The following is a 27,656-nucleotide window of genomic DNA, read 5'->3' on the forward strand; positions in this document are numbered from 1 at the left end:
AGCCAGCCAGTATGCCCACCCTACTGCACATTCAAGAAAAGACGGTTAATTTGTTCCATGTTGTCCTCCACTGAGCTGTCAATTTTAAAAATTAGTTACTTAATAATAGCTTTGTTGAGACATAGTTCACAAACTGTCACATTTACTTTCACATGTGTCATTCCATGTTTTTAGCGTGTTCACAGAGTCGTGCAGCCATCACCACAGAACATTTTTTTTTTTTTTCTGATCAAGCCTCAATTTTATTCTCTGAAATGGCTGTATTTATACAGCAGAAACAAAGGGGGGCAGGGCTGCTTATGCAGAGGGGTCTTTGCATAGCATTCCAAGGTACAACATTCCAAGGCTGGGCTATCTAGGGGGGAAGATCAGGAAGGGGAAGCGGCAGGAAGATGCTAAGCGGCAGGTTAATTTATCTTCTGGCCAAGCCCTCAGGGCACCGCATAACTTCTGCTAGAAGGAACTTAATTCTATTTCCTTAAGACTGAGTTGCTTGCCTCAACTCTGCTGGCTCCCAACATCTCCTCCCTTTGTCTTAATTGAGGGTGGGCCTTAACCAATTGGGGGAGTAGTGACCTGGTTCCTCCCGTGGGCTTCCCAGGCCCACCAGTATTAGCGGCTCTTGGTATCTTTTTGGGGAGGAGAGGCAGAGCCGATTGGATTTGTATTGATACCAACCTCTATGCAAACCAGGTATGCTCGCAGGGAAATCCAGAGGGGGTCGAAATTTTCCCGTGACCTTCCCTTGGGAAGAGGGGGTCGGAAAATTTTTTGGACCTTCCCTTGCAATGCTTTGCTCTGCACCCATATCGGTACCCATACCTTTCTCCCAGTGAGGAGTAGGTAAGCATTCCTCTGGTCATCATGCTGTCCCCGCAGGAAGGGAGCGATGGCAAAGTTCATAATCTTGCTCGTGGTTAGCTAAATGGTGTGAAAGGGCAGGGCAGGGCGAGGATGAGCTCCCGACTCTGCCCCACAGGGCGGAGTTATCCCTAGCCCTCAGATTTCTAGGCCTCAGCCTGGTTACATTGCCTCTGAATTTCTAGGCCTACTTTTAGTCCCCCAACCCTCCTCCTTTTGGCTTGGGGAACCACTGGATTTAGAAAACTATAATCTTAACACATGAAACCTTTTTGTGATAGTGTACTGGTTATTGTCTCTCAGCTCCAATTCATCCTTTTTGCCTACTCTGTGAAAATGCATCTGGACCATTACATGTTTTTCCTTTGCCCGCTGGCAGGATGTTGAGCTTCCTCAGTCAAGTTTTTGTAGAGATGCTGGGAGGGGAAAGGTTTTCCTTCCTGGTCTCTGTAGAGGGCCCCTTGGGAATGCACATGGATAACCTTTAAATTAATGACAGCTAAGTCCGAGGAGACTGGCATGGCCGTCCAGGAAACAGCCTCCCAAAATGTTATGAATACAGATTTCTTATCTTTATCCGTGTGCTTTGAATGAGGAACGAATAGGACCTTGACTTACCCAGGACTTGATATGCTAAATCCGAGGAATGAGGGAATGAATAAGACCTGGGCACACCCAAAACTTCTTTGTCCTTAAACCGCCCCCCTGGAAATCAATAATAAATGTGCTGTGTTGTCTCTGGTGGGTGTTGAACTGTCCCTCCATCAGAGTGACAGCCTCCACCCGGAACCCAGCTTGATGAATCTACTTCTGCCTCTTGTCTCTTTCTTTCTTTTATTTCTTAATCCCCAGCTCCTCCACTCAGGAACCCATCCTTCTCCCTTTCTGTGCGGGAGAAGCACCCCACCTGCAGTCTCAGTGTGCTCCCCTAAGCGTGTGTGGCTGCCCCAGGCCCAGCTTGAGGGTGGCTTCTCCAGCTCCAGGCTCCTGCTGACTGGGGGACCAGCAGCACCTAGCAGCCAGCAGCCCAAACCCTCTCCCCCCATCGCCAGTACTACCCCCTGTGTGCTTTCGTAGCAGAGTGCCTCCAGTGAGATGCCTCTTTCTATGAAGAACCTCTTCCAGCATCCTTGCAGGTGGTTTTCCAGCCCACAGGGTGGGTGTCTAGCAAGTTCCACCACCAGGGAGCTCAGTGGACCAAGCCTGGATCTCAACCTAGGGGTGGCGGTGGGGTTAGGTGGGGGGAATTCTCGTAGGGAACGGTTATAGGGTTAAGCCTCGGACTGAACTGGCAAAGTCGCAAACAAGTTTGTAAACTGAAGAGCAATTACTTTTGCAGTTCAAATAGTCTGTGGAAGAAAGTAAAGTGTTGGGAAACCCCTAGCATAAAAAGTAAAATGATTGAAGCTACTTAGGTGAGTGTAGGAACAATTAACATGATAAAGAAGGAATTTGAGGCATCTGTCCTGGTACCCACTGTTATGCCCAGACTTGGTGATCCCCAAGGACCACCAGGGAGCCGAGTCCGATGCAATAAGCAAAAGAGCCTTCACCATGCTAGCATAGGCTCCCCCACTCACGCCGGCAGCATGGCGGAAGAGAGTGACCTCCCAGTCCAGGGGTTTTACTCGGTCTGTGGTGATGTCACTGCCTCGGCTAACCCTGATTGGTTGGGTGAGGGCTAGGGATAACTCCGCCCTGTGGGGCAGAGTTGGGAGCTCATCCTCGCCCTGCCCTGCCCTTTCAGGTGGTAATGTACCTGGATGGGTTTGGCCAAGAAGCTGTCAATATGTTGTTTTACAAAATCTGTTAACCTCCGAAAAGCCCAGGGGCCAAAGGATAGGGCTAATAAGAAACCTATGAGGGGGCCCAGGATGGGGAGAAGGTAGGGGAGAAGTCCATTTAGTCCGCTCCAGAGAGGGTTCTCGAACAGTTCTTTCCGCCGCTTTATCAGGTCTTCCTGTAGTTTCTTGATTTTGTCTCGGACGATTCCAGACTTGTTGGTGTAGAAACAGCAACGTTCCTGTAGGGCTAAGCATATCCCTCCCTGCTCACCACAGGACATTTTAGAACATTGTTTTATCCACAAAGAGACCCTGTTAGCAGTTATTTTTTTTTTTTAATATATTTTATTTATTTTGTACAGAGAGGAAGGGAGAGAGATAGAGAGCTAGAAACATCGATGATAGAGAGTCATCGATCAGCTGCCTCTTGCACACCCCCTACTGGGGATATGCCCGCAACCAAGGTACATGCCCTTGACCGGAATCGAACCCGGGACCTTTCAGTCCCCAAGCCGACGCTCTATCCATTGAGCCAAACTGGTCCTGGCATGTTAGCAGTTATTTTTGCCGCTCTCCCAGCACTTGGCAGCCACACATCTCCTTCCCTTCTTTAAAGTGACCTGTTCTGGACATTTTATACCAGGGGAACCACACATGTGTGCTTTGTGGCTGCTTCCTCAGCACGATGGTGTCAGGGTTTGCCCGTGTCATGTCATGTAGAACTTCACTCCTTTTATCAGCAAATAACACGCTGTTGTGTGGACACACTACTTTTTGTGTACCCTCTCATCTGTTGGTGGGTGTTTGGGTCATCACCAGTTGGGCTGTCACAGTAATTCTGCTGTGGACGTCCATGTACCATTTCTGTGCACAGTTCCGTTTTCCTGAGTTCAAGTCTCGGGTCCCCTGGCTGCAGAACAGCAGCCACCGGAGCCTGCCGGCTGCAGGCGGAGGCCCTCACTGGCATGGTGTGACGCTGTGTTTCCCAACAGGAGAATCCAGCTCTGGCGGTTGCAATTAAAACATGTAAAAACTGTACTTCCGACAGCGTGAGGGAGAAGTTCCTGCAAGAAGCCTGTAAGTTTCTAGAAATTTCTTTGGAACTCCATTTGACTTTATCTGTGAAGTCCATACTGAAGAAGAAAAATAATGTTTTGACTTCTATGAGGCAACTCCTTTTATTAACCTTGCCTTGCAAACTAGTATCTGTATTTGTAGAGGCCGTATCTGCAGCTTTCCCTGGGTAGGCCATGATGATTGGGGTATGAACACAGATGATTTACCGTCCCTTCGCCCTTTGGTACCTTGCACCATTGAAATCTTCGCCCCGGAGTTGGGCAGATAGAGAGTGGTCCCAGCCCACGTGCTGCCAGGCCTGGATTCGGAGGGAGCAGGACGGGCAGTCCCTGGCCCCGCTGCTCTGGGGTACGCTCCTCTGACCACGCTGCCTGGATGCGCACAAGCGGAGCCCGTCAGGCTCCCGCCCTCCTGCCCTTGAGCTCAGAGCCCTTTCTCCTCACACGTCCCCTCTCATCCAGCCGCAGGCATGGTCTCTCCTTCCCACGCACGCATCGCTCAGTGGCCTTGCTTGCAAGTATTGTCGCTCCCGCCTCTAGGCTCTGAGCTCCCTGGGGGATGGGACTGTGTCTGTTTTGCTCACAGAAGGCACTTGGTGTATATATAAAACCTCATATATACCTGGTTGTATAAATGAATCAGTGTCTTCATTCCATGAGCCCTGACCAACTGCTGCTTTCCACTCTCCCTCTCTGTGACTGTTTACCACGTGACAGTCAGTAAATGAATAAATCTGGGCCCCTTCGTGACTTCATTGGCTGTTTAAGCATAGCCTTAGCCCTGCTGGGTCTCTGACTCGGTAGACTGGAGCCTGGGAGGGACTGCTGCCTCAGCTAGTCTGTTACTGGAGTGTAGGCCAAGCAAACACGGAGCGAGCCATTGCCACCTAACAGCCTGGCAGGAAGGTAACTGTGGACACTGTTCTCCCCAGTAACCATGCGCCAGTTTGACCACCCTCACATCGTGAAGCTGATTGGCGTCATCACGGAGAACCCCGTCTGGATCATCATGGAGCTGTGCACTCTCGGAGAGGTACCATGTGCCAGACCTGGCCTGTGGGCGGGCTGCCCTGTGCCGGACCCGGCCTGTGGGCGGGCCGCTGGTGCAGGTCAGCTGGGCTCAGTACTCGTGCAGTCCGCACTGGCTGCGATGTCCTTTGTTAAGAAAGGGAGGTATATGCGGTGTGGTTTTGTCAGAGATATATAGTACAGTGTCTCTTTACATTCCCCAGTCGTCCCCTAACTCAGGCCCAGGCAAAGTTTTGTTAGGACCGGAAGCAACAGTCCTGACACAAGTGGATCTTTTCCTCTCCAGTGCTGGGAGGGTGAGGGAAGCAGTGGCGAAGTAGTGCTGGATTTTGGTAAATCTGAAGAGTTCCTTAAGCTTTTCAGAATTCACATTGGACCACTGACATTAGTCACAGTTTTAAAGATGAGTAATAGTGTGGGCAGCTCTCCTTACTTAACTTTCTCCAGAACATGGAACTACTCTCTGCACACCATTGCCTGGGACCTTGTTCCAAATGCAAATGCTTGTGCCCATCCCAGGCCTGCTGGCTGTTGTGCGGGGGCTGGGGGGCACAGCAGCGAGGGCCCAGAGTCCTGCTGTCATCTGCATGCCGCTTCCGTAGCCGGGCCTGGTTGGGTATCAACAGGTTGATTTTTCAGACACAGTTTTCTGAAAAAGGTTAATGCAGCCTTCGAAAAACATTACACACATTCCTTGTTTTTTAAAGGCTCCCAAATACAGTTTTGCTTGTGATGAATATTGGGGTTACCAGCTCCCAAGAACCGGAGTGTAGTTTGGTCCTTCCTCCGCTTTGCTACAGCATTACCCCACGCCCGCCTTTGAGAGGGCCCTGCCAGAGCTCCTACGATCTTCTCCCCACTTAGGCTAACGGTTTGCTGGCTGGAGCACTTTAAGGTCTCTATGTCTCCCCTCCTCTGCTCTGCCTTTCCGTATTTTTGTGTTTTTTGTTTTTAAATATATTTTTATTGATTTCAGAGAGGGAGGGAGAGAGGAAAGAGATAGAAAGATCAATGATGAGAGAAATCATTGATTGGCTGCCTCCTGTATGTCCCCTACTGGGGATTGAGCCCACAACCTGGGCATGTGCCCTTGACCAGAATCAAACCCAGGACCTTTCAGTCCTCAGGCTGGTACTCTATCTACTGAGCCAAACTGTCTAGGGCTGTTTCCATATTTTTGTACAGTATTTTTCTGCTTTGCTTTTGAAGAATTTGCTAATTCTTTGGGATTAAAAAATGTCTCTCTTTTATATGTTGATTTTGTGGAATTAGAGTATTCAGCTCGTCTGCCTTTCTTGGCTATGTTAGCATTTAGCTGAATGAACGATGACGGTGGTAGGCGTCACTGGGAAGCCCATTGGGTAGATATCCTAAACACGACCAGTTGACCTTTCTGCACCCAAAGCTCCTTGGGAGTAGTGTGTGTGGGGGGGCACTCCTCCTCCCCCCTCTCCTCCTCAGTCTGCAGATCTGCCCTGGATGTGGTGGAGTGAGCTGACCATGCTTGTGTAGTAGACTTTTTTGAGAGGTGACTAGATACTTTTGTTTTCTAAATAATATTATTTAGTAACTAGTGCCCCAGTGCATGGGTTTGTGCACATTGAAAGGAAATTAGTTAGAAGGTGGCCGGAGGGGCAGGACTGGGTGAGATGGGCCAGACACAATCTGGAGCCAGCCCCCTGCAGTCCCTCCCGGCCAGTGGCAGTGCAGCTCTTGAGTGAGCGGGGTCCCTCTGGCAGGTGGAGTCCCTCGGCCTGGCCTGTGGAGATTGGGCCGGAACCAGCGCTCTGACATCCCGAGGGCCCCGGATTGTGAGAGGGCGGTTCTCGGGCGACGCACCCCGGAACCGGACTCCCTCCTCTGGTTCCAGGTGTGTCACCCGAGAACCGCTGCTGCCAAGTCACCATAGCTTGGCAGTTCCTTTGTTGAGTGTCTGCCCCCTAGTGGTCATTGCACATCATAGCTACCAGTTGGATGGTTGGATGGTTGTTTAGCTTTTTATATATATAGGTATTTTGTGCTTTTATTCATTCCCTGGAAACATCTTTCATATTTTTTTCAAAAGTTTGTCTGTAATCATGAAGATTCCAACTTGACAAGAGGATTTAAAATAAAGAATGATTAACCATAATTTCTGAGCCAGTATGTTTGGTTTGTCATGCTTTGCTCTGAGGGGAGAACTGAAGCCATTCTCACTAAGTGCATGTAGAGATGGGCAGCATTGGGTTGGAGTAGCTCTTTGGCTGTGGATTTCTCTTCTCCACTAATCCTTCCATTTTGTCTTGCTCACTATCCCAAAGCTGAGGTCGTTTCTGCAAATCCGGAAGTTCAGCTTGGATCTGGCATCCTTGATCCTGTACGCCTACCAGCTTAGCACAGCTCTAGCTTATCTGGAGAGCAAGAGGTTTGTGCACAGGTAAGGTCGGGGGAGGGGTGACTGTGCTGCTTGGCCCGGTGTGCGGGTGCTGTGTCTGCCCTGGCCGAGTGAGGGGTCAGTTTAGATCAGTTCACTTTCCCTTCCACAGGCTCTGTGGAGAGCCTGGCCGCGGCACCGGGCAGCGGGCACTCTGTCCTGACACATGGTCGGGACCTCCCAGGACACCGAGAGTCATGGGCATCCCTGTGTCCTCTGGGTTTCTGAGTATAACGGGCCCGGTGTGAGGTGAGGGAGGGCTTGGTGTTGTGTGTGTTTTGTCACCTGGCTTTAAGGCGAGCACATCACAACGATGTGCCAACTTCCTTCCTGCCCCTGAGGCCAGCCGGGTGCCGACCGTGGCTGTGGGTCACTGTCAGTCATGCCGCTGCAAAAACCGATTGTTGGCAAAGTGATAGGTGGCTCATTGTGTGAGGATGAGCTTTGCCATCATCATTCACATACTGGTCACCGCATTAACGAGTGAATGTCCTCCAGCAGAAACACACTTAAATGGTGCAGGGTCCCTCTTCTCAGGGTGTGGTCCCTCTCTTGTTTGCATTGTATATAAGCTGTCTTTCCCAGTACCTGTGTGTCTATATAATGTAGATGACTTTGTGGTTCATCTTCCTTGTGTTAACATTTGTTGGCCCAAATTCTTCCTTCTCAGGGACATTGCTGCTCGGAATGTTCTGGTGTCCTCAAATGATTGCGTGAAATTAGGAGACTTTGGATTATCGAGATACATGGAAGACAGTACTTACTACAAAGGTAAGATGGGAGCAATAAATGAGCAATAGGTTCAGGACCTTTCATGGGTGTTATTCCTTTAAAAGGCATGTTTGTAAGAAATAGGTGAGCTGATTGTTGACAGGTGTGAGTGAGTTCACGGAAAGGACAGCCTTCTGACAGGTGCAGTGCTGGAGCACTGGCGTCCACGGGCACGCATGGGCCTCAGCCTTACTGCCTCCATGTCACAGCGGGTCACAGACAAGTACAGAATGTACAGCTTCTAGGGAAAACATGGGAGTACATGTGTGGTACGCAGGGCTAGGCAAGGAGTCCTTGGACTCAATTCCAGAACATCCATAGAAGGAAAAATGGATAGACTGGACCTCATCAAAGTTAAACATCTTTGTTCTGCAAAAGACTGTGAAAAGACAGGCACAGAGTGGGAGGAAATATTTGCCAGCCACATACTATCCAACAAAGAACTGATACCTAGAGTATGGACAAACTCTCAAAACTGAAAGAAAGAAAGAAAGAAAGAAAGAAAGAAAGAAAGGAAGAAAGGAAGAGGAAATGGGCAGAAGATAAGAAAGATTTTACTGCGGAGGATGGGCAGCTAGCAGATGAGCACGTTATAGAAGAGGGCCATGCTGATGGAGACCACAGTGAGATCCATTGCACACCTATCAGAACAGCTAACGTGAACATGGCGATACCATCAGTGCTGGCAGAAACATGGAAACCAAATTCTTGAAATCACTGCGAGAAAGTAAACAGTGCCACCACTCTGGAAAAGAGTTTGCAGAGTCTTTTTAAAAATTATTTATTTATATTATCATTCATTTCAGAGAGAGGGAGAGAGACAGAAACATCAGTAATGAGAATCATCAATCGGCTGCCTCCCGCACGCCTCTCACTGGGGATTGAGCATGGCCCTAACCAGGAATTAAACTGTGATCTCCTGGTTCATGTATTGACGCTCAACCACTGAGCAACACTGACTCAGCTATTTTTTGTGTTTTTGTTTTTAAATCTTCACCCAAGGATATGTATTTTTATTGATTTGAGGCCGAGGGTCAGAGGGGTGTGCAGAGAGAAACATTGATCCGTTGCCTCCTGCAGGTGCTCTGACTGGAATTGAACCCACAGCCTTCCATTGTAGGGGCTGACTGTCCAACCACCTGAGCCATACCAGTGAGGGCAGAGTTTGCAGATCCTTTGGAACCTAAGCATGCAGCTACCATGTGACCCGCAATGACAATCCTGAGCATTTCTCCAGGAGAAATGAAAGCTTACGTTCAGTCCAAGCCTGCATTTAAGGGCTATTGCAGCTTACTTCCTGTGGCCAAGAATTGGAGTGAGCCAGGTGTCCTTGCTCTGGTGGACGCAGTCAGACACGGCAGCATGGGGGTCCCAGGGCTCAGCAGGAGGTGTCTGACTCACACCCCAGGACTTTGGCCCATGCGTGTGAACTGAAACCCAGCTCGGGTGGTTTTCCTTGAACTTGCCAACCTTGGACAGATGGACCTTGGTTCTTCAAATTATTATTGACCAAGTGTTTTTATTAATAAATGTTTACCTTCTAGTGTTTCAGCTAAGGTTTGCATTATAAATTCATGTTATGCTATTAGTGTGTATTTTAATTATTACTACTGTTCACAAAGGCCAGTTAATCAGTTGGTTGACTTTTCTAGAGCTCCTGGCTGTTCTCTTTTCCATCTGCTTTCTGCATACTGCAGCCTGAACCTTAAGCAGTGACCCTTTGGTGTGCGAAAAGGGAAGTCTTTGGTTGTATATTCATTTTGGTTATTTGGTCAGATAACTGTAAAACAACCACGTCAGCTTCCCAGTGTTTTAAAATATAGTCCATGTCCAGCTCAAATCCTAACCAGTCCCAGCCCTAGGATCCAGTGAAGCTAACTCCACACAGGAGGGTGCGGAGCCTGCTGTCATGTGACACTGAATGGCGACGGGCAGCTTCAGCACATGGCGCCTCAGCTAGGTCTGTGCAGAGTCCACTAGACTTAGGAAAACCGCCCTGAAGGTTGGGGCCCTTCGGGTCAGTGCACAGTGGGAGGGCAGTTTGTCTGGAAGGAAGCAAACAGGATTTGAGTTCAGTTGTCAGGAAGGTTCTGGAAGTTAGGCGGGAAGTTATAAATGTAATGCATCTGGTTGTCTCCTGATGGCAAGTCACCAGAGGCGTGCTCCCTCCGCCGCAGAAGGCAGCCAGGCTCGGGCTCATCACCAAGGCGCCCGAACCTCGTGTTCTCAGCAGAGAGCCTCCCGGGACGGGTTAGGACCGAAGGGTTCAGCTGACGGAGATGCGCATGCATATGTGATATTTCCCTGGGCACCGGCTTCCCAGTGCGAGGTGCTTCAGGATGGGAAGGGCTGCTGTCCTTGGCAGGCAGCTCCCACCACAAGGCTCCGTCCTGTGGATGAGGACCTGCTGGGGAGTTGTAAGCTGCTCACTGAGCTCACGAGAATGCCTTCTTCACGGCTCCCTCGCCCTTCCTGCTCCCACGCCCCTGCCCGTGGACCTGCCACCGCGCCAGGGACCTCAGGACGTCAGGGGAAGGGAAAGAAACTCCGGGAAGCGCGGTTCAGGGTCAGATGTCCAACGCTTTTTATCGTGATACTAAACATCTCAGCAAGCTGTAACTGTTAGCTTCCTCAGCAGCTACAGAAAATTCACTTTCTGAAATTCATCTTCTAGCTTCCAAAGGAAAATTGCCTATTAAATGGATGGCCCCAGAGTCCATCAATTTTCGACGCTTTACCTCAGCCAGTGACGTGTGGATGTTTGGTGAGTATTGTGACGGGCTCTGTGTTTTCTGATTGTCCCCCGCTCTCCTAACCGCGCTGCGCCTGGGCTCCGAGCATGTGGATGGCGGCCTCTGGACGCATTGGGCAGAGGGTCGTGGAGTTGCACATGCTAGCTTCCAGGGTGGCTTCTGCGACGACCGCTGCCGGTCCCTTCCGTCACTCTTCCTTCCCTTGGCGTGCTTCTGCCCACAGGGCGGTCACCTCCGCTTCCTCTCTCCCCCTCTCTGCATCTCGCTCATGCCTCTCTGGGAGGCTTGAGTTAACTGTCCCTCTGGCTCTGTGACTGTCCCTCACACCTGGGGACCTGAGACCGCGCTTCCTCCTCTCCGCTGGACTCTCCTCCTTCCTAACTTGTCTCAGGGCTTGAGGTTTGACCCTCGTCTCTGTGGTCCTGCCCCTCCCATGTCTGCTCTGTCCCTTCCTGCCTGGTCCTCCTCCTGCTGTGGGTCCTTGAGCACCTCCCAGCTAGTGTAAGGGGCTCTCCGAGGCCACTCTGCGCACCCCTGTGACTCCTCCCATCTGGAGCACCTTATCCTGTACTCTCTCCCCCAGAGCAAGTTCTGTGTAACCTGCAGGTCAGCTGAAATGTCCCTCTTCCGTGAAGCTTCATGTGGCAGGGGTAGCGTCCAGACACAAGGACCCCCTGTCTCTGCATCTTCTGCTCTTCCCTGTCCTAACTCTCATGTGGAGCTTGCGCACAGTCTAACGTGTCTTTTCTCTGCCGGTGTGTTCATGTACCTTTTCCTATAAATAAAAACAACTTCATCTATATTAAGTGTGTGTCCTTATTTTCTTCTCTTTACTTGCTGTTGACTTAGTAACCACCGAGTGCTCTCACTGACACCAGGTTCAGGGAGGGCCTCTTCATCCAAATAGGAAGTAGTCCGACAGGGTCAAGAAAGGCTCTGGGGCTCGGCCAGTGTGGCTCAGTGGTTGAGTGTTGACCTATGAACCAGGAGGTCATGGTTCAATTTCCTTTCAGGGCACATGGCTGGTTGTGGGCTCCATCCCCAATAGAGGGTGTGCAGGAGGCATCCAATCAATGACTCTCTCATCATTGATATTTCCATCTCTCCCTGTCCCTTCCCCTCTGAAATAAAGGGAAGAAAATATTTAAGAAAAAGGAAAGGAAAGGGGAAAGGGAGGGGAAGGAAAAGAAAAAGGCTCGATCCCAAGACCGTGCTCGTTAGCTGTGCAGCTAGGGAGCAGGTTATTTATATTCGGAAGGAAAGTCCATCCTTCAGAGATTCGAAAGGCCTGTTTCTGTCACACGTTACCGTCCCTGGAACTGGGCTGTGTGCACACCAGGGCGTGGGGTTGTGCACGGGGTTGCGGGGCCTGTTTTCCTGGGGCTGCTTTGCCTGCACTCGTGGGGACCTGGTCCGCTCTGTGCATGTTCCCTTTCATGTCTGGATGAGTTGGAAGAGCTTGCTGGGGAGACGGAAACCATGCTGAGATGACAAAGGCTGTGTCACCATGCAGCTGGCAGCATCCCCCTTTCTTAGTCATACAGTAACTGCGCGCCCTGCAGCCCGCGGCGTCTCCAACATGAGGAAACGCTGTGTTCACAGAGGGGGAAGGTGTGAGGATTGAGGGTGACGTGTGCATTTGAGGAAGGTGTCAGCGGTGTGTCATGTTCTCAGAAAACAGTGCCATTGTTTCCGATGGTGCTGTCCTGGTACTGATGAGCGAGCAGAGGGGCGCTCTGTCTTACCACTCTGTGCTCAGCCTTTGGCCAGCTCCAGGGTCTAAGTAACGCGCTCTGAGAAGATACGGGCCTCCTCTGAGGGACAGACCCTTTAGGAACTGGAGACGCAGGAGGAAAGCCCAGCCGCCAGCGCACCCCCCCCTCCCCCACTGCACGGCGTGTACTCTGGGCGTAGCGAGGAAGTGTTGGGGACCGGGAGGAGCTTTGTAGGAGAGCTCAAAGAGGTGCCTCGAGGAGAGCTGTGAAAAGGGAAGTAAAGGGCCAGGAAGCCGGGGAACCCCACACCAGCAAAGACACGTTTGTGGCACGTTCAGGTGGCACGATCTCCAGGGGCGAAGTGCCGGGTGCTGACCGGAGCCATCAGGAGAAAGCCGCCCTCCTCCTCGCCGGGCTCCGTTCCCCGGTCATTCCGGGCTGGTCCTCATTGTCAGTTTCAGGTTTGGCTCATTTGTTTAACTGAAAGGTGAATGCCAGTTGTTCAGACGGTCCTGAGAAAGCAAGAGGTTCTCAAGGGCAGGTTGAGAGGAGACTTTCTGAGGTTGATGGTGGAGTTTTGGACAGGGGCAGTGATGACCTGTGGGTGAGCCAGGAGACAGTGCCTGTGCACCGCGTCCAGGGACTGCAGTGTCAGCGCAGGGCTTCCGCTGCTAGGCCGCGGGCCAGCCACTGTGCTCATGAGCAGGTTGCACTGGCGAGCGAGAGGCTGAAACCCGTTCCGCTGCCTTTGAGCTTGCTTTTGAGCTGTCCACCACGCCAGGAAGTGCCCTGTGCTGCCAGGCCCTTTTCCAATAGGAGTTCTAGATAAGAAGCCTCATGGGAAAGTTCCGGTGTTTCCTTGGTAACCTAATGTTGCGTTATTCACACTGTATTAAAGTAGCGTTGCTGTTCTTACAAGAGCTCGTCCAATGTGCTTCACTGAGCTGGTGCACATCACACAGCTGTGGCTCGTGCTGACTCTGAAGCGACCCTGCTAAGTCCCCTGTTCTGTTCTCACCCCATTCCACAGGTGTGTGTATGTGGGAGATTCTGATGCATGGCGTGAAGCCTTTTCAAGGAGTGAAGAACAATGATGTGATCGGGCGCATTGAGAATGGGGAGAGATTGCCAATGCCTCCAAATTGCCCTCCCACCCTCTACAGCCTTATGACGAAATGCTGGGCCTATGACCCCAGCAGGCGGCCCCGGTTCACTGAGCTCAAGGCTCAGCTCAGGTAGGAGTGGGGGGAGAGAGGGCCGGGCTGGGCAGGCTCCGCTGCTCCTGAGCGATAGCAGTCACGGTCGCTTTATCAGTGCGTCAAAGGCTGACCCTGTTTCGTGGGCAAACATAATTTGGAAACTTATTTTGTGTTTGTTTATACCTTGCAAGAGTCTTAAGTAGATTACATCTTCAAATCTTCATAAACTTCAAATTACGTTGAAATCTCTCTCCCCTAACTTCTCACTGACTGCGCATGGCATGCGAGCTCCTCGGGAACATAGCCCTCACTGGCCTGGCCGTCTCCTGTCACATGTCAGCCCCAGCCCTGCCCTGCCTGCGTCCGCCAGCTCTGCTCCCTGCCTTCGCCCACGAACCTGTTCTGTCTTTAGAATCCAGCCAGATGTCACCTCCCTGAGGAAGCTTCCCCCTTCCACCCTGCCCCCAAGAGACAGCCACTCCTTTGCCTTTCCAGAACTCCTGTCATCGCGTGAAGCAGTCCACATTGCCATTCCCTGCCAGTTAGAGGCTCCGGCTTCGTGCCAGGCACTGCCAGACTGAACCTTCAGTGGCTCCCAGTCCCCGTGAGGCCCGTTCAGGGTCTTGTCTGTGTGCTGAGCGCTGGCCATCTGCACAGCCTGGCGGCTTCTCGTTTGCTAGTTTTTGTCTCCGGCCAGACTCAGGCTCTGGATGGGTCCCACGGCTCTTACTCGTCTCTGTGCCCGGAGCTTCGGGCCAGGCGCCCATTACGTGCTCAGTAAACAGTTGCCTCATTGAGTAGAATTAAGTCTAGATTAAGACTTAATTCTTTAATAAGTAAGATACTTTAGTATTATACATATGCATGGGGAGTTCAATTTTATAACTAACCAGTGCCGTGGTGTACTGTGAGCTGTGTCACCTGTTTCATATTTGGGGTGCTTCCTTGAGGCTATGTGAGACTTTTTAATCTGCTGCCATTTAGTCTTTTTTTCATAAATAGTAGTCAGTATCAGATCCGGAAGGCCCTGAGCTCATCCAGCCAACCTTCCCCAGTGCTCGCCTCCCTAGCCATCTCTAGCCTCCCCTCCTCCCATGCACTCACCGCTGGACAAGTTTCCTGGGAGGAGAATCAGGCCCCTGGGGAGAAGGGAGGGCCGTCCAGCAGCAGCTGACTGCGGAGCGCCTGCCTCTCTGAGCCGGGCCTGTGGCGTGCACAGCCGCTCACGCTGCATTTCACACACTCGTGGTCTTAGCACTCCAGACGGCCTGCTCCGGACCAAAGTCAAGCTTCTTCGTTTTCCCATGACTTAGGTGCACATTCTCTCACCGCTGGGGATTTGAGCGTGCTTCCTGTTTTGCTCCTAGGCTTGCTTGTTCCTCCTGGGTCTTTCCCCACAGCTCACAGCTTCTGCCCTTGCAGTCTCTGCCCTCTGGTCCCAGTTCCACCTGCCTGCCTCCCTGACTTCTTGCCTCTTGACCTGCATCCCTGCCCCTTAGCTCTGAGCAGAGATAGGTTTCTACTGGCTCTTCCGCTCTGTCCTCCGGGTTCTTGGCAACACTGGGCTTTCCTCCTCCCTCCGCCCGCGTCTGCTTCCGGGCTGTGCTGCCTTTTCTCACAGCCCCACCACCTGCATTTGAAGTCATCGCTGGCCATCACGTTTGTCCAGAGCAATGCTGTGGCCTTCTCCCCTCGGCCCCTTGCCTTCTGGTGGGATAGCGGGGCCTTTGTATTCAAGTCCACCTTGGGGTCATGGGTAATTCCTCGCCCGCCCACTAGCTAACAGCCGAGGCCTTCCTGTGGTGCCTCCAGCCCCACCCTCCTGCCCACTCCTTCTCCACTGTCCTCCCATCTGCCCACGAGAGCTCGTTAGTCCATCCTGCAGCATCGCTGTGGGACATGACCCTGACTCAAATTGTATGGCCTTGACCTGCCAGTTCTCTCCTTCCTTTTCTCACTCTGTAGCCAAGCTAACCCTGCCTTCTGGCCTGGACCACCTCCTTCCCCTGGTGACTCTGCCTGTCCCTCTGGGCTTCTGTGCTGGCTCTTCTGTGACTTCCCAGCTAATTCACCGTGGCCCTCGGAGTCTTCTGAGCACCGTTTTTGTCCCGCCCCCCCCATGTTGCCACACAGACACTGAGCACCTCGTGCTGAGCCTGGTGCTGGTCACTGGGGCAAGATGATAGAGCACTTTTCCTGCCCTCGAGGAGCTCACAGTCTAGTATGTCTCATCCCCTACTAGACTGAAGCTCCTTGAGGACAGGGATCGTCATACTCACCTTGGGGTTGCCCGCACCTCCAGGCAGGAGCCTAGGCAGGAAGGGGTCTCACAGCCCTGAGCTCGTTGCTGAGTGCATGCGAGCTCACACTGACATTCATTTAGGACTGTTCCTTCCGATAAACCAGCCCGAAAACTGTTCAGGGTGGCTTTTTAGAATAAATATAACTGTTTTCATACACACACAAATAAATATAAGATACCTGGACTATAATTTATGGATGTCTTCCTATGCACAATTAGCACAGGTCATTGAGAATTAATTTATCCTGTATTGTCCTGTATTGGTCAGAAATTAAATTTAACTTTGTAATTAAAAATGTATAATAAGGCTACCAAAAAGGCCAGTGAAATTTATAATCTGCTAGCTTGCTTGATCACTCACACGTAACAGTGTATCACAGTCATTAATAGGCTTTACTGAGCTTTAAAAAGCTTTATTATATTCAGGATGCTTCAAAGCAATAAATTTGAAAAGTCCTTATCTCAGGGCAGTTAGTAATGTTTCCCAAACCCCATCTTCCTCATCTGCCTTAAAGAGAGGGCTGCAGAGAGGCTCAGCAGGGTGCCCGCTGCTCACCGCCCGCCGTGGTCATCTGGGTGCCCTTCCTCGCCTGAGCCTTGTCCGGTAGACTGAAGGGCTCGGCCACCCTGTCACGGGCGGGCCTCTGTCACTCAGCGTCTGTCCTTCCATCCTGTGTCTTACGGTGTGAATGCACCGAGGTGCGAATAAGGTGGACTTGACGGACTCCCTCCACGGAGCGCGGGCCGGCCCTCCGTGAACTCTCTCCACGTGTCTCTGGTGTTTCTGTGCTGTGTGACTGACAGCTCATACATGCAGTGTTTTCTAATGAAATGTTGTTTAACCGCTGGTAAGTTCAGTTAATTTTTTAATAGCTACTGTGCCAAGGACAGTAACGGCTTTCATATTTGCTCTGTGGAGCGTGTGTTCCAAGCCCGCCCCACAGAGCTCCGCCTGCCCCGCCGTTCCTGCCGGCACCGCGCGGCCGCGTCGCACCCTGAGGGAAACGCTCTAAGCTGCTGCACTTGGTTCAACCCGTTCTAGACAGACAAGGGCAGCACACAAATAGAATTACCGCTTACAGCTTTATTCCATGTTTTTATATTTAACTTTCTATTGACATACAAAGATGTGAACATATAAACATGCCAAGAAGTAAACGGCTCATTACATTTTCACAACCAGGCACACTCCTGTAACCAGCATCCAGAACGAGACCAGTGCTGCCAGGGAGGTGTGCAGGGGGAGGTGCGGGCGGGGAAGGGTGGCAGGAGAAGCACAGGCTCCGCGTCACTTACAAACCACATGCGCCTGCAGCCTGCGGGGAGGAGAGGAGTCCTGGGCTCAGGCCCTCGTTCTGGGCTGAGAGGAGTGAAACAGCAGCTGATCTCCTCACCTTTCTCCCACCCGCGTCTGCTTGTCTTGTTATGGTGACCCGGGCTGACCTAGCCATGTGTCACTCTCTCCGTCTACTGAGAGCTCGCCATCGTCAACCACCATGGACAGCCTGCCCGCCTCAGCCTGTCTGCGCTGGAGGGCTTGTGTACTGTATTCATGTGTGTTTGTAACCTCACAACGTAAGGTTAGATGTTTTGTGTCTAACACATGACCAGCCCAGTCACTAACACTACTTTCCGCCGGAAGACTAAACAGGCTGACACTTAACGTGTAAAACAGTCTTTTTAAGGAAAAAATACTTTATGTTTAAGTCCATACAGTGCTCTGCACTCTTTCCGGAAGACGTTGGTTAGTTGGCTGGTTTGTTGGTTGGTTGGTTTGTTTTAGCAAGTAGTTAACTCAGCTGGTCTCAGATGGCAGACTCTCTCTCCACGGTGTGGGCAGCACCACATTGTAATTCCGTCCTCTTAGCCGTAGCTGGGCTTCTCGGAACCTGCCTTGTATGTGGATGACTCAGGTTCGCTAGAGATTGGGGCAGAACCGATACTCAGAATTTAAGGCCTGGCTCTCTTCTTACTGGGATTCCCCCTCACCTCCCCTCTCCTGTGGTGACTCACACTCGGGTTCTTCACACCAGCAGGCTTGGGCCTGCTTCTGGCTGCGGCCTCTGAAATGTGGGCCTGCCCTGTGCCGGTGCCTGCCTCTGTCAGCTTCCCAGACTAGCCGTCCGGGGGGCTCTCCTGCTCCCCCAGCCACTTATGTCCACAGCCCCTGCCTGCAAGAGGGTGGTCACCTCTCTTCGGAGTGCTCGAATGTGGCAGATACAAAGAGGTCACCATCTTAAAGGGAGATTTCAGTAGAAATCACTCTATTAATAATTTTGAGATGGGTAACACAATTAAACAAAAGCACATTATTTCCGACAGTTTTAGGTACCTAATAATCAAAGAGAGTGGTTTTAGTGAGCGTGTCCGTGAAACGAGACGCCAGTCTGCCCGGCCTGTCTGTGAGGGAAGAGGCGCAGAGGCTGAGGCTGCCACCCTGGTCAGGGCGCTCACCCCAGGCCAGCCCATCACAGACCCCCGCTCACGCTGGCTCCAGCCTTGCACTCTGCATGGACCCCGGCTGCGGCTGTGTTGGGAGGTCAGCTCCATCCTCTGTGCAGAGGCAGAGCTGGTCATTAGACGAGATCATGTTTCAGAATAAGCAGTTTCCCTCTGGCTTTTCCCTGGACAGTTTTCAGATTAGCCCGAGGAGCTGTGGGTCCAGCCTGATCCCTGTGTCCACGACACATGGTGTGGTGTCACCATAAAAGATGTTGAGGTGACCAAAGTCCAGTCTTCTACAAAAAAACTCATTCAAGCAAATTATATCTAAAAGGAGAACTGCTGCAGGGTTTAGTTTCAAAGAAGAGGAGTGTTCTGGGGGAAAGTACGGAGAGTGAAGCAGATGAAGGCACGGAGCCCCAAGGAGGCTGTAGGCAGGCCAGGGGGAGAACAGAAGGATCCCGCTCACTTAGCAGGGCTCTTCCTCCCATGCCCATCTCCGTCGAGCTCCGAGCGATGGAGAGGCACCCGCGGCCGCCTCTGTGAACGAGGAGACAGGCTGCGGCGCCGGGCTGGGTGTGCTCACAGCCCCGCAAGGTGCAGCGCCTCACGCTCGGTCTGTGTCCTGGCCGGCCTGCCAGCTGCTGCCGCTGTGAGCCCGCAGAGGGGACTGTGTCTGTGTCAGTCCTGGAAGCGAGGAGCCGATTAGCCCACTCTCGCTCTCCGTGAAAATGCCTTCAGAGTGAAGTCATGTTTTGGTGCTCCAGAGCGGAAATTTAATAAGCCCTCCCCGTGCCAGCTCGCCGAGGCCCCGGGAGCAGGCCTCACAGGGAGGGCGTGCTGTGGCGGACCCTGCCCAGAGCTCCCCAGAGCCCAGGGGGCCCTGTCCCTGCCTCAGGTCTTCGGTGACTTCTGTCACAGCTGGGGGAGGAGTGCTCCCCTCCTCTCGCCGCTTCCCAGTGGGGCCTGTGGCTAAGCTGACCCAGCCCGGTGTCTGTGGTGCAGTGAGTCTTGGCTTTTATTGTCCATCTGCTTGCAAGTTTGAGGCTGAGCCATGTCCCCGGAAAGGAGCGAGGGCTCCGTGCCAGTTCCCAGGAGGCAGCCCCGAGCTCCCAGCAGAACGTCTGGCGACTAAAAATACTGGCGTTTGGGAAAATATGTTTAAATCCGACCTCCTGACTTGCACATTCTAGCTCTTGCTCTGGTTCTTCGGCAGCAGCTGCTCAGAGTTCAGAAATGTCTCGCGTGCCCCGAGTCCACCAGTGGAATCGTCTTCCACTGTGAAAACAGGTGCTTTGTGGATTTTTTATGTTCCTGACCACTCTGAGAGCAAGGTGTGGTTTCTCAGGAGCGTCTCGTGTTGCGGTGTGAGAATGGCGTGCTGAGGTTGAGGGGACTGCTCCCTGGTTGTCTGCGTTCGTGGGGCCGAGGCTGGCCTGTTCAGTGGAGGGACAGCGAAGTGACTGTCCTGCAGCTGCCACACAGCTGATGGGAGTGACGGCTGCGGGGAGCCCACCACTATACCCCACGCCGAGCAGAGGGTTCGGACAGCATGTCGGGAGCGGAGAGCAGGGGAAGCGAGGTGGTGGAGACTCCGGTGGACGGAGCTGGAGCAGGTCTGTGGCTGGGACCGCTCGTTAGCTATGTGGTATTGTGGGCACAGTGGCTCCATTTCACCAAACGACCGACACACCAGAAGTTTTCCCAGTGGGGCCCCTTCCCTAAAGAGCATGTCCCACGTGGTCTTACCATAGTTTGCTTGGGTTTTTCTTACTTGAAAAAAGGACTTTTAACTTGACCTTTTTTTCTTGATTTTTATAGGTTTTTCAGTTGTCTTAAACTGTAGGTTTTGGAAATTCTGATTCCCACGGTCAGTTATTTATTTTGAGTCAGGTGATTGAGAGAGGGTGGCTCCTTTGGGGCCAGTGTCTCAGGTTGGACCCCTGCTCCGTGACCCTCTGGCCACCAAATGCTCAGGGAGCTGGTGTGGGACCTGTGGGTCCGGCCTGTGAGGGCGGGATCGGCCTAGTGGGAGCGAAAGCCAACAGGCCATCCCGTCTCAGCGCATCTGACCAGGAGTGATGTCCCCGGGCCCAGCCGCCTGGCGGCGGGCGCCTCCCGCCTTGGGGTGACGCTGTGTATCTCTTCGGTCATGATGACCGAGCTGGAGCAAGAAGCCAGAACCCTGTTTGAGGAGGTGGGATCTTCCACGGAAACAGGAAGCAGTCCCTTTCCTTAGAACCCTCCCTGCGGTGACAGTCCGCTGCGCGGGCACTGTTGACTGTCACTTCCTGCCTGGCCGCGCTGGGAGCTGGCGGGTGAGCAGCCTGCTGCTTGTCAGGCAGGAATGTCTGTCTGAGGCAGCGAGCACATTCCCACAGTAGATCGGAGGGAGCGCTGCAGTGACCTCACTCCATGAGTAATTCTGGGCGCGGACTCTGCATCCACCAGGCGGCTGCATTCCTAGAGCTCAGCCGTGCAGGCTTGTCGGAGAGCCGGTTACTGTCGTACGGACGAAAGAGTCAGACTGCCGCCCGCTGAACCCGGGGCCCGAGTGCAATGGGCAGGGGGCAGGGGCCGGCGTGGCGGCCTTCTGGGTAGCTTCCGGATGGCAGAGAGCAGGACCAGGCCGCCGCACGGCCGGCACAGAGGCGTGTGGGAGGCAGTGAGGCCCTGAGTAGGCGAGCTGTGGTAAGTAGGTGCTGCTGTTGTAGGCGGGGGCACGGCTCCAGGCGTCTAACCTGCGGGTTCGGCAACCTCGGGCCTTGGGTTCCGGCTGGGACAGAACTCAGCTAGACCCAGAGCACAGAGAGCATTTGCTGGGTGACTCTCGGGTAGAAGTCACTCCCAGGAGAACTGGCTCCGCAGACATGTTCTGGAGGAGAGGGAGGGCCTGGGAGCTGGGAGCGAGGCCCTCAGGTAACTGCCTGGGGGAGGGCAGCAGGTTGTGCTCCCGGGAGGAGAGCACTGGCCTCCTCCTCTGGACTTCGGGCGGAGGTGGGGCAGCCCCGGGGAAGGTCCCAGCAGAGAGGCGGCGGCTTCCAGCGAGTCCTCTCAGGGCTGCGCTCCGCTGACGGCATGGCGGCACCAGGCAGGGTCACGATCCAGGGCAACTGGTCCTGATGTCAGCCCGGATGGGTTTGCTGCTGGTCTGGGCCGGGAGCTGAGACACAACTGCTCCCAACACATGTAGGTGTGACCTCAAGGGGAAAGGTCAGGGGTCCAAACCTCATGACCAGCGATTTGGTAGGGGAGGAAGGTCATCCTGGGGCTGAGGTCTCCCCCAGCCATTGACTAACTGTCCGTTGCTAGGCACCTGGGGGTCCCATCCTGGTGACCTGTACTCCTTGCTCTGCTCATGTCCGTCTAACCGCCTACAGCACTCCTACCCACACCTGGCAGCTTAAAGCAGCTGGTGTTTCCAGACGCACTGCCCTGCTGTCACTGGTTCCGTGTTTTCCTGAGGGTGAAGCACTTGGTAGCTAAACGCGAGAAGGAAACGGCGGTGTATGGAAGTCATGGCCATTGCTGAGCTGCCCCATAACATGCCGGCTCCTGGGGCCCAGGTTCCCACGAGGAGTCTGTCCTGGGCGTGTCTGTGGGTGAGGTGCCGGAGCGCTCGAGGCAAGTCTGCTCTGCTCCAAACACATGTAGGCACACACATCACCCGCCTGGGCGCGTCTTGGATCTCCCCCACTTCTTATGTCTGCCCAGCTGTCCTCTGACCTGTAGCTGGGCTGCAGCTGGGCTTGCAGTTTGGACTCAGCTATTTTTGAGTCGTTTTGTGAAGAGTCAGAAACCTGATCCTCTTTCCCACTCTTGATTGCCTTCGGTTAGCCCTGTGCTTCCAGGCAGTGGGGTGGGGCTGGTGTGTGCTGGCTGCCTGCGGCCCCTTAACCCCTGTGTTGTCTCTGCAGCACAATCCTGGAGGAGGAGAAGGCTCAGCACGAGGAGCGCGTGAGGATGGAGTCCAGGCGACAGGTCACAGTGTCCTGGGACTCCGGAGGGTCCGACGAAGCTCCGCCCAAGGTAGCAGCGGCCCCCACCCAACTCGCATTCCTCCCCTGACTCTGTGCCTCCGGGGTGGGCAGCTGCCTGGAGGGGAAGCCATACCTGCGGGAGGTCCTAAGAGTGACCCTCACTCCAGCGCTGGTCTCCTGTCTGCTCCTACTGGTGCGCTCGGTGCGCTCGGATTGGATTCACTTGCTGTGATTTTAAAATGCTCTTTCTGGTTTCCCGCCCCCCCCCCCCCACGCCCCCCAGGCACGGACTGAGCTCCTCATGGGGAGGCTTTTTTCTGTTGGCCTCAGGGACATCGCTCGCTCACATCCAGTCACGGTGGAGGCAGGAGAGGGACTGAGCCTAGGCCCCGTGCTGTCCGCTTTGCTCTGTTTCAGGGGAGTCCTTCCCGCCCGCCTGCTCCCTTCAGGTCGGGTTGGGTTGGAGCTGCTTTCTGGCTCTCGGCTGCAGAGGACAGCTGGGCAGACACCCCCAGCACAGCCTTTGGTGCTTGGGGGGGTGTCTCCCCACCCCCGCCATGGCTGTATTTGAGTAGGCAGGCGAGGCCCAAGGATGCTGCTCCTCAACAACACCCCAGCCAGCCGCCGAGAGCCAGAAAGCAGCATCACTTTCCCTCAAGGCCGATGGCGTGAGCACCTTCTCAGTCTGCGCTCACTGGCCATCGCACGGCTTCCCGGATCCACACAAGTCCTCTGCCCACTGCTAAGTGGGACACTTGTCATTTTATAATTAGGTATGACTCTTCCCAAATAGACGACTTCTAGATATTTCCTTCCATTCTGTGGGTAGTCTTTTCACTTTTCTCATGCTTTCCAATGCTGCCATTTGCAACACAAAAGCTTTTAATTTTGATGAAACGCATTTATTTTTGTTTTGTTGCTTGAGCTTTTGGTGTCATAGCCAAAAAACTATTGCCTAACCCACAGATTTGTCCTGTGTTTTCTCCTGGGAGTTTTATAGCGCTAGCTCTTCCATTTAAGTCACAACCCCTTTTGAGTTGATTTTGTGGATATTGTGAGGAAGGCCCAGCGTCATTTGCTCGCATGTGGACACCTGTTGCTCCAGCATCATTTATTTATTTATTTTTTATTTTTTTAAAAATATATTTTATTGATTTTTTACAGAGAGGAAGGGAGAGACATAGAGAGCTAGAAACGTCAATGAGAGAGAAACATCGACCAGCTGCCTCTTGCACACCCCCCACCAGGGATGTGCCCGCAACCACTGTACATGCCCCTGACCAGAATCGAACCTGGGACCTTTCAGTCCGCAGACCGAGGCTCTACCACTGAGCCAAACTGGTTTCGGCCAGCATCATTTATTGAAAAGACTGTTTCTAACCCCACTGAGATGTCTTGGTCCCTTTTATCATTCTTTCCAAGAAAACTCTGTTAGAGAAATACCTTCTGTTATTCTCAGTAGAACCAGAGTTTGTGATTTACCGAAGTAATCAAAGCGCCTGTTCATGTGATGCTCTGTGGTCTGTTCGCAGCCCAGCAGGCCGGGCTATCCGAGCCCGCGGTCCAGCGAAGGATTCTATCCCAGCCCACAGCACATGGTGCAGACCAACCACTACCAGGTACGCCGTGTCCAGCAGGCACCACTCCGCGGGGCGCTTCTCCTGGGAGCCACGAGTGAGACTCAAAAGTACCGTAAAGGCCAGATGAGCCCCGGCTGGTGTGCTGAGTGGTTAGAGCATTGGCCCATGCACCGAAGGGTCGTAGGTTCAATTCCCGGTCAAGGGCACATAATTGGCCTCAGTCAGGGAGTGGTGGGAGACAAACAATTGATGTGTCTCTCTCACGTCTATGTTACTCTCTCCTCCTCCCTTATCCTCTCCCTCTCTCTCAAAATGAGTGGGAAAAATATCCTTGGGTGAGGACTAACAACAAACAAGAAGTCCAGATGCGTTGCCAGGTGGGCAAGTGTGGAAGGCGGGTGGGCTTGCAGACGAGTTCCCTGCACAGAGGAGTGAATGCTTGAGAGGAGGGGCCAGAGCAAAGCCAGCCATTGTTGGTTTGGATTTCTGAGGGCAGGTGTCAGCTTTTCCTAAGAGCAGGAAGTCGGGCCACAGGGGGCACTGAGCAGGGGTCAGACCCAGCATTGTTTCAAGAGAAGATGGCAGCACAGAGAGGGAGCGCTCGGGTCCCGGGAGCTGGGTCCTTGCCCTGTGACGGGCGCGCCGGCCATGGCGCTTGCAGACTGGGCTCTGGTGCGTGTCTGTTAGTAGTGGGGTCCCCGAGGGCAGGGGCTCACCTGGACTTTCAGTGCCTGCAGTGGCGCGCACAACAGTCAGTGCGTAAAGGACGGCGTGTGTGTTATCCTGGCGGAGAGGGGGAGGACCCTCCTGCTCTTGAGGTGAGCGCAGCGGCGGGACTTGCCTGGCGGTGTTTTGGGCTCCTCTTGAGCCTAACATGCTGTCTGGTCCTGCCATGTGCGGTATGGAGAGAACTGCCTGGGGTCATTCGAAATCTCTTTATTGTGAAAATTCCTAACTGTTCCTTGGCAGCAATATGTCCTTCCAACCAAACATGGTAAGGGTAGCCAGCATTTATGTTCAGCAGAAGTTTTACTGTTAAGTGTTGGCTTTAGTAACCTGAGAGCACTATCTCTGTCTCATTTGACAGTTGAATTCCATATTGTCGGGAGGGAGGTTGGTGTGTCATTGCCTGGAGGCCTAACAGATATGCAAACCTCTGTTGTCATTTGGCTGTTGTTTATCTCATTAAAAACTTGACAGAGAACCGGCCATCCTGAGCTGTGGGAACAGGGCAGGTCCTTCTGTCTTCTCTGGACGGAGGGAGGGCGCGGAGGAAGAAGGCCTCATTTCCCCCTGCGCACGCTGTCTCCAGGCTAGCTGGCTGTCTCCTTTGTTAGAATTGAAGATTGGCCCCCACTGCCAGCCCTGTTCACCAGGGCACAGCCTTTGGGGGCTTAGTCTGTTGGGTTGGGCAGGAAGGGGCTCCTTGGCAGTGCGTGGTGCAGCCTGTGGACGGCTGCTCCCAGTGCAGTAAGTGTAAGGTCTGACTGCAGGCGTGTGCGCGGAGCTGTCTGCTGGGCCTCAGTACAGACTCCCCGGGGCCACTGCATTCCTCAGCCGGTGACCTTCCTCCACCTTGAGAGCCAGCAGTCAGTGAGGATCTCCTGATCTTTACCAGTCAGTCTCCCTCCCCTGCCCCGCACTTCCTTCTTGCATTCTCTAAGGGACCTTGAGGTCACGTCAGGTTCACCTCGGTCTCCAGTTCCTCATTTACATCCATCTGCAAAGTGCCTTTGCCCGTAAGGTGACCGTGAACTGGACATGAGCGGCTGCGGCCGTCACTGGGCCCCCCAGCATTCTCTGCCTAAGCTACCTCCTCTCGGGGCACAGACTGCAGAACTCGTGTGTCCGGACCTGACCCACCACTCACCCGCCCGCAGGTCTCTGCCTACCCTGGCTCACACGGAATCCCAGCCATGGCAGGCAGCATGTACCCGGGGCAGGCAGCCCTTTTGGACCAAACAGATGCGTGGAATCACAGACCCCAGGAGATGTCCATGTGGCAGCCCAGCGTGGAGGTAAGCTTCCGTTCGTTACTGACCAAGCTTTGCCCAGGGGCCTTTCCTCCTCAATCCTGGGGTGGCTTGATTTGGTGACCTACTTCTCAGCTCAGGAGGCTCCTTTACTCAGTGCTTTCTGGGGCCGGGAATCTTCCTTATTAGAGGAGGGACGCCACCGGCATTAGCCCCTTCGTCTGGAAGGCAGACCCCAGATTGAATGGAATTGGCTTGGAGCTGAGGAAGGAGCAGGCAGACGAGCTGCCAGTGCTGTTACCTCTGTCGTGGAGTCCTGATCACCCCCAGATCATCCACTGCCCGCTAGGACTGGCGCATCTGTTCACGGAGGCTCACTTCCTCCGAAAAGAGTCTCCCTCTGGTGGCGCTGAGCTAGAGGTTGTAGACTTTCTAAAGACGCTTGGCATGCATCAGCCTGCAGCCCTAGGAAAGTCACTCCCACAACCGTGTACGCCACCTGTCCCACCACCTTGCTTCCTCCTGGGAAGACAGGGAAGACGTAAGAAATCCCCGGTAGACCTGAGAGCCGCCGTGCCTTCTGCCCTCAGGACCCTGCGGCGCTGGACCTGCGCGGGATCGGACAGGTGCTGCCCACACAGCTGATGGAGGAGCGGCTGATCCGGCAGCAGCAGGAGATGGAGGAAGACCAGCGCTGGCTGGAGAAAGAGGAGAGGTTCCTGGTAATGCGTTTCGGAGATGTCCCTCCGCCCGTAGACCTGCTGGGGCCTGGGGTAGAGGTTCCTCTTTCCCAGAGCAGGAGAGCTGGCCGCCCTCCCGCTTCCTGAAACGGCCGTGTGGGGTTGGCTTTCCTGGAGTCCCTGTCTCAGTGTCGGTGTCTGAGGGTCGCAGTGGCCTGTAGGCTCAGAGGTGGGAGTGTTTCTGTGGCCTCTGTGTTACTACCGGACTGACAGACACAGCTCCGAGGTGTCAGCCTGCGCACAGACAGCCGTCACTGACAGCTGCCTGTCGCTGAGACGGGTGTCTCGTTCTGATCGAACGTGTTGTTGTGTGTTTCTGTGTGTGCACATGCAGTTGGTGGTTAGGAATTGTCTTGGGTGTTCCGGTAAATGTCACATGACATGTCAGTGGCCGGTTCCCTTGGATTTTCCGAATGCACAGCTGTTGCTCCCCGCCTCACTCGGTGTTTCTCAGACACGTGCCCTTCTCTCCTGGCTAACGTCAGTGTGAAGTAGCTCCTTGCTGGCCGCCTGCTTTTGTTTTAAAGGTAGTGCCTCTAATGGTTTTCTCCGTTAAGAATAACTTGGTGTATTTGTGCCGGACATTTTAAATATATTGAAGCGGCGGTGGTGTTTTTAATAAAACTTTGGCCCTGGCTGGTTTTGCTCAGTGGTTAGAGCGTTGGCCTGCGGACTGAAGGATCCCAGGTTCTATTCCAGTCAAGGGCACCTGCCCGGGTTGCAGGCTCCATCTCCAGTAGGGGTGTGCAGGAGGCAGCCAATCAACGATTCCCTCTCATCATTGATGGTTCTGGCTCTTCCTCTCTGAAATAAACAAAAATATGTATTTTTTTTAAAAAGAAAAAGGAAAGAAAACTTTAAAAGGTTTAACCTGAGTTATCTGGAGCGTTTTGCTTGGGTTTCTGCTGGTCCTGCCTCCCAGAGAGAGCGCCCTCTTCAGGCATAGGTGAGCCCTCTTTCCAGGCCGGCTTATTCTGTGTGCGGTGTTCCATTGGGAGTTAGAATGGATGCTCATTGGAGAAGCATTTGTTTCTTGTC

At 53.4% G+C, this 27,656-nt stretch overlaps 1 protein-coding gene across 25 annotated transcripts in view; it reads left to right on the forward strand.

Moving 5' to 3' along the window:
- Positions 1-27,656, forward strand: part of PTK2 (protein tyrosine kinase 2) — a 98,998-nt gene that overhangs the window by 59,322 nt on the left and 12,020 nt on the right. For all 25 annotated transcript variants that reach the window (XM_045581262.1, XM_045581263.1, XM_045581266.1 and 22 more), the window contains 10 exons: positions 3,638-3,722; positions 4,654-4,754; positions 7,051-7,166; positions 7,834-7,934; positions 10,609-10,698; positions 13,433-13,637; positions 22,263-22,374; positions 23,858-23,944; positions 25,786-25,923; positions 26,469-26,600. In XM_045581262.1, the coding sequence (XP_045437218.1) occupies positions 3,638-3,722; positions 4,654-4,754; positions 7,051-7,166; positions 7,834-7,934; positions 10,609-10,698; positions 13,433-13,637; positions 22,263-22,374; positions 23,858-23,944; positions 25,786-25,923; positions 26,469-26,600 (1,167 nt within the window). The remainder of the gene's footprint in view (positions 1-3,637; positions 3,723-4,653; positions 4,755-7,050; positions 7,167-7,833; positions 7,935-10,608; positions 10,699-13,432; positions 13,638-22,262; positions 22,375-23,857; positions 23,945-25,785; positions 25,924-26,468; positions 26,601-27,656) is intronic.

The sequence above is a fragment of the Pipistrellus kuhlii genome, unplaced genomic scaffold (genome assembly GCF_014108245.1).
Source record: "Pipistrellus kuhlii isolate mPipKuh1 unplaced genomic scaffold, mPipKuh1.p scaffold_m20_p_14, whole genome shotgun sequence".
Classification (NCBI taxonomy): Eukaryota; Metazoa; Chordata; class Mammalia; order Chiroptera; family Vespertilionidae; genus Pipistrellus; species Pipistrellus kuhlii.